This window comes from Lipophrys pholis (assembly GCF_963383615.2).
Source record: "Lipophrys pholis genome assembly, chromosome: 22".
Taxonomy (NCBI): domain Eukaryota; kingdom Metazoa; phylum Chordata; class Actinopteri; order Blenniiformes; family Blenniidae; genus Lipophrys; species Lipophrys pholis.
Window position 1 is genome coordinate 4,717,502 of NC_137644.1, and position 10,103 is coordinate 4,727,604.

The 10,103-nt window shown below is 42.9% G+C and overlaps 1 protein-coding gene across 1 annotated transcript; it reads left to right on the plus strand.

The window, feature by feature from the left end:
* The first annotated feature begins 3,411 nt into the window (after window positions 1-3,411).
* Window positions 3,412-7,442, plus strand: asb13a.1 (ankyrin repeat and SOCS box containing 13a, tandem duplicate 1). Its single transcript, XM_080492395.1, has 6 exons — window positions 3,412-3,616; window positions 4,685-4,872; window positions 5,336-5,492; window positions 5,569-5,703; window positions 6,476-6,667; window positions 7,130-7,442. Exons 1-6 carry the CDS (start codon window positions 3,574-3,576, stop codon window positions 7,252-7,254), a joined length of 840 nt encoding a protein of 279 aa, XP_080348521.1. The 5' UTR covers window positions 3,412-3,573; the 3' UTR covers window positions 7,255-7,442.
* The last annotated feature ends 2,661 nt before the right edge of the window (window positions 7,443-10,103 follow it).

Consider the following 10,103-nt stretch of genomic DNA (forward strand, 5'->3'; position numbering starts at 1 on the left):
TTTTCCTGAGATCATTTTGAAAATTAATATATCAATGACTGAATAATTAAAAACGTTCTTGCCAGACAAAACTTCTGATGAAGAGGAGCGATTTTTTAATACATAAAGAAATGTGATAAATGAACAACACATTCAAATGTAATAAGCCTTGTCCATCCATCTTCCATGCTGCTTCACACACTCACATTCACACATAAAAAAAAAATTAAAACAACACACTAAAACCAAACCATCATCTTATTCAAGTTTCGATTATCAGAAAGTTTATATTCCAAACTTCTCCCTGAGAACACAATCTAACTCTGCACTGGTCGAGCCTGTCACTGAGGTCACGTGACAACACTGTTAGAACGTCCACAGTCGTCAGGTGTTAAGGGTGGAGTGTATGTTGGTACCCACTAGGTGGCAGTGTTGCCCCAGTGATGACATATGATGTGTCTATGAGTGTTTTTTTTAGGGATGTCCCGATCACACTTTTTTGCCGCCGATACCGATCCGATTTTATCAGAATTGAGTATCGGAAGATACCGATACTTTCCTGATCCGATACTCACATTGCTTTTGCAAATATACTCAATCGTCTATTTTTGAAGCAACTAAGATGTCTGAAGCGAAAAGCACTATTGGCAGAAGCTTTGTTTAGCTAGAAATTATTGTAAAACTCACTTATTGAATCAAAATTCTTCTCTTTCTCTTTAGTTGTTGTTGTATACTGAGGATACATCCACACGACGAAAAAACAATCTTTTTTCTCCCTGGCCTTCTCCTAAAAAACTTCCGTCCACACCTCACTATGAACAAGGCTCAACACGAGGCTTCAGGGCATGTAGTACACATGCCAGGCCTTTAGGGGCGCTGTGACTCACCAAACACAATAAAAAAGCAGAAGAAGACAGACCACATAGAAATTTAGAAGTAGACTTCTGCATAAACACATAAACCACTATATATAACTCTAGTTTTATCGGTCTATGGCCCCGCGCCATCTGCTTCTAGCTTCTGCAGCTCCACCGGAGCTTCTAGTCCCTGATTGTTGTGGTTATTAGGTGACGCTGCGGACCGCGTTCTTTTTTTTTGTTTGTTTTTTTTAGATCGGCGGGGTGATCGGCTTGATTTGCCGATCCCCGATCAAACACAAATCACCAATATCGGCCCCAATCCGATATCTACTGATCGGATCGGGACATCCCTAGTTTTTTTGTTTAGTTTTTTCTCCCTTGTCCTGTTTGGCAGCTTGGGCAAACAATCTTATGGGATTGAGAGCCTTCCGGTGTTAGAACAGTTCTTGCAACAGGTGCTGCCTTTATTAGAAGTTGGCATGGCTGCCGTACACGACCGGTATGGAATCACAGGAGTGCCAAAATTAAAAGGAAATAAATGTGGAAATATAAAGAGAATCAATAATACAAAAAAATATACAAAGGTAGTCATATTCTTTTTGTATCGTGTCTTTGCTTATTCCATTTTGTCAATGCTTCTCCTGTTTTGTCTTTTATATTTGCTTTTTGTCATTTGGAAAAGACAAAAGCAATACAATGCAAATCAGCAAGGACTGTGGGGGGGGGGGGGGGGGGTCTTTCTGTTCAGGGGGACTAGTCCATACCTGATCACACCATTCCTGCTTGCAGTAGCTATGTAGTAGCTGGAAGTAGACGCATATGCAGGTTTATTTGAAGTAAAAGAGGGAAAGTTAAATATAACGGACGTGGAGGAATTAAGAAGAGGTTACGACACAGCCACTGTATGCCGGCCTTAGTCACACAGCTAATATATGTTTCCTCTCAAGTCCCAAATGTCGTCTCTCGTTCATCTGTAAATCCGGAAATATAAATAGACGACGAGTGGACACGCCCACATTACACCAAAAACCAACATAACCAGCGGATTCTTAATCAAACTAAATACTTTGGTTCCCAAAACAAAGAAATGACATTTACAATAGTGTACAAGAAATAGGAAATGTGTTGTCACCTGGAATGTGCGAGGAATGGGCACGCAAATAAAAAGACAAAAAGTTTTCGAACACTTAAACAAACCATAGGCAGACATTGTCTTATTACAAGAGAGACACACACACCTACCACAGGACATCACAAATTGATTTCACCACAATTCCACACTCAGCTTGTTATAACTCCAAGCAGAGAGGCGTAGCTATATTAATCAGCAATAAAATACAATTCTCTTGTGAAGACACAATCACAGACTCAGAGGGAAGATTAATAATTATTCACGTCTCTCTTCAGAACATAGAGATGTGTATCGCAAACATCTATAGCCCAAATGTTGATGACCCCTCCTTCGATCACAACTTCTCCACCACCCTCTCAACACACTGACAAAACACTGATAGTGGGAGGAAACCTCAACATCGCCCTCAATCTGTAAGTCTTTGAACAACTTTTGAACAGAAATTTTCAAGGCCATATCCTATATATGTGGGGTCACAGCACATCCCAATCCAGTCATTGGCATTTTTGGATCAACACCTCCAGACGAACAATATACAATTTTACAATCAAATGCCATTGCTTTTTTACAGAAGAGTTTTAGGGACACTGAAGAAAAAAAAAATTTGGAGGCTAATAAAAACAAAAAAAAACCTTTGTGGCCTCAGAAAAAGTCGAAAATCAAATTCGAGATTTTTTTTTTCACAGTGGGAAAAAAAAAGTCCGTCCATCCTCTTGCCAGCGCGTGTGACTACTTCCTCAAAATGCACATCAGGCGGTTTAATGAAGTGATGAAAAGATGCTTCAGGACAGACTGTAGCTCATAAACACGGAGCAGTTATCATCAGTATCAGGACTAGAAGAGACAGAGCAGCCTGCTGCCTTGTTCCGTCGCGGAAGTTCGTCGAGTACGAAGGACGAAGGCACGGATACCGGGGTGCTTATTTAAATGTGTTCTTATTAATCAAGGAAATCCTGTGTAAAATCACACGTCCATAAGCAGTAAGCAACCCGATATAGTCAGAATTAAGCGATTTAATGTGAATTCTACGGGCTGAGGGATGGATAGCCGTCTCTCCGTGAAAAAAAATGAATCTCGAATTTGATTTTCGACTTTTTCTGGGGCCATGAAGGTTTTTTTTTTTGTTTTTGCCTCCGAAAAAAAATCTCGAATTTGATTTTCGACTTTTTTTGAGGCCACAAACTTTTTTTTTTTTTTTTTAGCCTCCGGATTTTTTTTTTTTCCTTCAGTGGCCCTAAAACTCTTCTGTACTTTTTTAACATTGATGGCACGGAGATTAATTCTTCTGCAGTGGAAGTCGGCGAGACCTCCCTCATTTAAACGCTGGGTCACGCAGGTGCTTTCTATGCTCCCACTGGAGAAATTAAGATAGAGCCATAGCAAACAAAAAACACAATTTCATTCAAACCTGGACTCCCCCCTTATAACTGCGTCCGTGTTGAAACAACAGCAGGACATTAAGTCCGCCATCACATTCTTTCCCCTCTACTGAGCAGAACTGCACACTCATGTAAACTACGACTCCCACAACCACGAGCAGCCTCCACATTGAGCAGCTGTAACCCGAGCTGCGTGTTTTCGGGGTGTTTTTACCGGTTAAACATGGAAGTGACCGCCGCTCGGCGCTCGTTCCTCTGCGACATCGGTAAGCAGCATGCTAGCTGCTGTTAGCTTGGCCTTGAAAACGACACAAAAAAACAAAAGTTTGTTAGAAAAACGAGCTTGTGAACTAATAACTGTGTGCACCATCAACCTGCTGTCACATGCACCGACATGACGGGCTGCATCAGCTCGGAAGTGGAACGATTCCACACCCTGGTGGGGTGAGCTGGTGATGGGGAATCGAACCTGCAACCTACACAGGATGAGAACTGAAAAAAAGTCTCAATAGGGTCTTTTTGTAATGGAGGCAGGCTATGTGTGTAAGTTAAGATATCAAGGATAATGAGAAGATGTTTTTCTGGGAACATCTTGACACAGAAAGTTAGTAAAAGGTATCAGGATAGTTTAATGGTAAAGTGTGGAGTTGTCACACACACACACACACACACACACACACACACACACACACACACACACACACACACACAATAGCAGCAGAATAACATATTAGGTCTTTTTTTTTTTTAATAACAGACAACCGTCGTTTAACCTCACATGCATGTTTTTTGGAAACATGAGAAAACCTATGCCTGTGTTTAAAGAACATGTAAAGTCCACACCTGTTCAAGTTGAACTCATGACGTTTTCTGTTTGAGGCAGGAGCACTGACCACTGCACCAACATGTGTTCACACCCAGGGAGTTAGACTGAGAAAGCCTGATCAGAATGAAAACACGTCTGTTGGATGGTTCTGATCAGACAGTGTCCATTGAACCAGGGGATGTTTTATTCCCATCGTTATTCTGAACAGAGTCCTTGTCCACACTTGTTGAAAAGAATTATGAGGACTGAGGAAAATCTGATTTGTAACAGTGTAAATGCCGTTTTTGTGTCTCACTGGCTCAACTTGATGGATTGAGTGTGTAAAATTCAGCTTTTCCCGCCGTCACAAGTGTAAATATCTCTTGGTGTGTGTGTGTGTGTGTGTGTGTGTGTGTGTGTGTGTGTGTGTGTGTGTGTGTGTGTGTGTGTGTGTGTGTGTGTGTGTGTGTGTGTGTGTGTGTGTGTGTGTGTGTGTGTGTGTGTGTGTGTGTGTGTGTGTGTGTGTGAGGTTTCTGGGCCGACCGCACCGCCCTGCACGAAGCGGCGTCCCACGGCCGGGCCCTGCAGCTGAAGCAGCTGATAGACGGCGGAGCGTCCGTCAACACAGTGACAGTGGACAACATCACCCCGCTGCATGAAGCCTGCATCCAGGCTCATCCAACCTGCGCCCGCCTGCTGCTGGAGGCTGGAGCCCAGGTGGGATTACAGTCAAAATGGGATTACAGCCCAAATGGGATTACAGCTAAATTGGGATTACAGTCCAGATGGGATTACAGTCCAGATGGAGTTACAGTCCAGATGAGATTGTAGCCCATGTGGCATCACAGTCCAGATGGGATTACAGTCCAGGTGGGATTACAGCCCAGGTTGGATTACAGTCCAGATGGAGTTACAGTCCAGATGAGATTGTAGCCCAGGTGGCATCACAGTCCAGGTGGGATTACAGGATTTTTTCACGTTGAAGCAAATAGAGCCAGTCCCTGCTGACTGTCAGCAAATGCAAAGGGCGGCTGCAGATTTACAATCTCATTCGTTCATACGAATGTCCGTCTTCTCCCATTGTTAATCTTTATAGCAGCAGGTTTTTAAAAGAGTTGGGTTCCCACCTTGGTCCTGTCAGCTGCTCCTGACCCTTCAGTGAACCCGCCGTGTGTTCCAGGTGGACGTGCGGACCATCCACGGCAGCACCCCGCTCTGTAACGCCTGTGCGTCCGGCAGCCTGGAGTGCGTGAAGCTTCTCCTGGAGCACGGGGCCAAAGTCAACCCTTCGCTCACGGCCCTGACGGCCTCGCCGCTGCACGAGGCCTGCATACAAGGTAACCCCGCGCTCCCCGGAGGCAGGACGCCTTCAGTCACACGCCTGTTTTCACCCAGAGGCAAACTTCCCTTCAGGTAACGCTGATGTGGTGAGGCTGATCATCGCCAGCGGGGCCGACCTGGAGGCGTACGACGTCCACTTCGGTCCCCCGCTTCACATCGCCTGCGCCAAAGGACACGTGGAGTGTGTGAAAGAGCTGCTTACTGCAGGTCAGAGTGTGTGACACACTGGAAGGTGGAAAACCAGCACCACAGCCATGAGTTCTTCGGTGTGTCACATGGTTTTTCAAGCTACTGCGTTACATCTCTTGTCTGATGATGGATGAGAGTGATCCCACAACATCAACATAAACTGGAAAAGGTTTCATTGAATGAACCTTCTTCATTCAACGAGGGATGTCCTGGTCTGCACCTGCTCTCAAAAAGTAGAAAAACAACCTCCATAATATCACTACAAATCATAAATGTAGGGTCTGTTGTCTGAAGAAGGCTCGTCAGTACGGAGACACAATGTTGATTATGATCACTCGTTACTATTGTATTTACTTCTGTCAATTTTAACCGTCTGAATTGCTGAATCTCGTGTTAATATAGTGATCAAAATGTGTTATTAGGTGAATGAGACAAAACATGTTCAGAGTGAGAGTGCTGAATTAAATAGTTCAGTTAGTGGAGGAAGATGCTCTAAAATCTGGATGTTAGTGCTTTTTGAAATTAACAATAAAATATCTAACAAAAGATAAAGGAAAGCTCTAAAATGTGGGAGGAGTCTAACCCTAATGTTCTTACACCGGGACATTTTTCATGTTGCTGTGAGGAGGAGTAGGTTAAGGATTATTTAGGTGCAGCTGTTCCACTAAACAGGAGTTTAGAGAAATGGCGACTGCCCGGCTTGCAGCTAAATCCAGCTCGTGTTCCGCAGTGGTTCCGCAGCGGTTCTCTCCAACGTGGCGTCTGAAGGTTTGGTCTCTCCTCCATGCAGGAGCCAACGTGAACTCGATGAAGTTCCACGAGACGGCCCTGCACCACGCGGCCCGGCTCCATGCGGTGGGCATGATCGAGCTGCTGCTGGAGTTCGGCGCCAACGTGTACGCCAGCGACAACGCTGGGAGGAAAGCGGCGGACTACGCGACGCCCGCGACTCCCGCCCACTCCTGCCTGGAGTTTCATCAAAGTGAACTCTCGTGTTTCAGCCACGCTGCTTTCCCTCGGCCGCTTCCACTTCCAGCAATCACAACTCTACCTTGATTAATTCTATCATTTTTCTGCAAAAACAGATTTAACATTCTGCATCCACATGTAATTCAGTAACTTTCGGTTTTAAACCAATTGAGACTTTTGACTCTCGGCCCCGGATAACATCAAATCACATATGAAACCAGAAAGCAGAGAAATCAAGCTTTGGGCCCGTTGCTGCTCATTACGTGTCCCTCAGGACGTCCATCCAGCCACACATCTGTAAGACACACAGTCCAAAACACAGAGTCTCTTAAAGAGCTGCCAGATAGTGAAAGTTGAAGTTCTCTTCGGGGGAAAAAGCAGAGCCGGCCATTAAAAGCAATTAAATCCAAGTGGTGTGAATCTGATGAAAGTCCTGAGAGGGTGACACGATGACCTGATGTCTGTTTCTGGACAGGAAACCCTCTGAGTCTGCAGCAGCTCTGCAGGATCGCCTTCAGGACGGCGCTGAGCACCAGAGCCTCGGAGGTCATAGGTCAGCTGGAGATCTCCCATCGCACCCGGAGCTACCTCCAGCACTGATCGGTCCCGCGGTCGCCGCAGACGGACACATGAATGTTGATTTTAAAACCGACAGTCTCTTAAAAGACACACCAAGGACATCAGAGCCATTGAAATAATGAAGCGCAACATCTGCTGTAAACTGCACTGTAACTCAGGTTTGTACTTTTATGTAGCATCTCATAATAAAAAATAATCAGCTGTGATCTAAAAACAAGTGTTGGAGTCTGTTGAGGCCGCTTTGGCAGCCATGTTGGTCCCCCTGAAACTCCCATTACATGGATGATAATCAGGTTTCTGATAACAAACAGTGTTAAATCATCTAAATTGGGGTAGAAAACTATTTTCATGATATAACACCTGCTCTAGACCCAAAACCAAACTTAAATTAAACTTGTCAGTACCTTGGATTTGTTTATTGGTTTGTGCTGCACTCCAGTCTATTAGAATACTTAATGATTACTATCCGATCCAGAAAATAACATCCAAATGCACGTATATCCATTGTTATTTCATCAATTACTAAATACACAAAACACGCAAAAATCATTTTCAACTCTTAAAAATGTATTTGTTTAATAGCGTTATAGCTATAGTGAAAGTAATGGGTTTGTATAATAGTTTGTGAATTAAGTTCCACATGAAAAGAACAACTACAATATGTTGTTCAAAAACCAAAAGACATGAGGAGCTGAGAAGACTGAATCAGTTGCTTTAGCGACACAGATATTCTGTTGTGGGACTGAATTTTCCATCCATACAGAGGAGGAATACTTTAAAGAGTCACTTTGAAAGATTATCTAAAGCAAGGTAAGAATGTTTATTACACATGTTTTACTACAAGTTAACTTAAAGACCTTTTGAAGACGACTTCATATTGACTTTAACCACATTTCACAGTCAACTAATTGGAACCGGGTCCACTAATGTTACTTTCTTTGCAGTTTGGACATTCCCTGACACTTCTAAACACAATACACAGCAAAACAATGTATGGCAACATAACTTTGGTGTGGCCCCTAATGGCTAATTTTGTAAAGAATAATCTTTTGACTTAGTTTAAAAAAATAAAATGGTTGCTATTTATTTGTGATCCTTTTATTTTGAATACAACTAAGGGGCCAAAACATAAAAACTCACCTGTACCATGACAAATGTACACGTTGAATATGACCAAATAAATAAAATCAAGCAAAAGAAATAAATTTACAAATATACTTACTGTGTATTACTAAAACTAAATATCTATACAATAATCCCCTTTCTTAAAACATCACTGCTGAACAGTCTAAGCTGCCTCGTTGTACATTTTATTTGGTCCTCAGAAGAACGATGACTGTCTTTAGATGATAAACTATCTCACAGTTTCATTAATAATCATATACTTATGTTCAGTGGCGTATTGATCCTGGAGAACTTGGTACACACTCAATTTGAGCCTTCTTTAAAAGGAGCCCAGAAACACCTTTTCTTTTATTTGATAAACAAAGGCTTGTAAGGCCACTTTATTTCCGCAAAATGCATAAATATTCGCTCATTGTCACATTATCTCGGAATACTTTAGCGGTTGTCAGCACTTCGTAATGACCCGCCCTATTCTGCCTCCGATTGGTTCCTCGGCGTCATGCTTGCACGGTAAACATAGACATTAACCAATCAGATTAGAGAATGCAGCGAGGACCAGCCAATCAGAGGCTAGAGTAGAGCGGGTCCCCGAGACGCGTTTGTCCAACCAGCACGTAACTCCGAGCCGTGCTACATGCTACATGCTACATGATACATGATACATGCTAGCAGCTTCAGCCATACATATAAACAAATGAAATGTTTATGTATGATTTCAGGCGCACACTCTAGCGGAACGACATGCTCCGCGTGCTTAAAGAATGACTCATACACTCATCAGCGAGCTGGAGCGCGCGGGGGCACACGACACTGCGTTGATCGTTAAGACCGTACTCACTGCCACGCGCCCTCTAGTGGACACGCCGCACCTGCCGAGGGATTTTTATATCAGAACAGTGACGGAGGAAGAGGAGGAAGAGGAGGAGCAGGTTGACTCAGCAGCGCACAGTTCCGTCTGCAACGCGGCAGCTCTAGAAAACCTAGAACCTACAATATCAAATTTAATACCTTAAGACTTTTAAGGCACTAAATGCAGATTTGTAAATTCGATACTTTTGTACATAATCCCATGTGTTCAGTGGAGTGTATGTACACATTAATATATTGTATTGAAGTTACTTTTATTAAATTACTGCTTCAAATGATATTCATTATTTTTTTAAAAAGTTAGAACTTAATGGTTTGAGGATATTGATTAAAATATATTTTCACAAATAACTTGAAATATGACCAGATCGGACACATGAGGAAATTCAGTACTATTACATTTTCTAACAGCTTCAAACAGTATTTCCAAAAATTACAGCATATACTTTACAGCCAAGTTATTACTTCAAACTAAATTTGCAATTTTCCTTTTAGTTGCTGCTTTAAACACCAGCAGAGTACGTTCTGAAAACAAAGAAAAGTCATAGACAGCATTGGTTTTTGACAAACATGATTTTCTTTTTAATTTGCAGTACAGAAATCATTAGAGCCCATTAAATTTCCTTTTTTATTTTTTTAAACTTGAAACGAGACGATATCAACGGGGCTCTCGTCAATTCAATACTGCTGCAGTACACATTTGGTCCTTTTAAGCGATTACAGTGAACCAGAGTCGCCGTGGAGCTGCTGTCAATGCCGAGGTCTCCGTCATTCTGCAGGAACTATCACGCCTCTCTGGGGGGGGGGGGGTTACAGGGAGTGGGAGCTGCTGTGGGGAACGGGGTTGGTAGTTGAATGCCTCCGTGGCTTTGCTTTTA

Excerpts from the sequence above, each read along its gene's own strand:
- asb13a.1 (XM_080492395.1), top strand. The coding sequence starts at position 3,574 with ATGGAAGTGACCGCCGCTCGGCGCTCGTTCCTCTGCGACATCG. Across the intron at positions 3,617-4,684 it reads CTCGTTCCTCTGCGACATCG|GTTTCTGGGCCGACCGCACC; the intron begins GTAAGCAGCATG and ends TGTGTGTGTGAG. Across the intron at positions 6,668-7,129 it reads CTGCCTGGAGTTTCATCAAA|GAAACCCTCTGAGTCTGCAG; the intron begins GTGAACTCTCGT and ends GTTTCTGGACAG.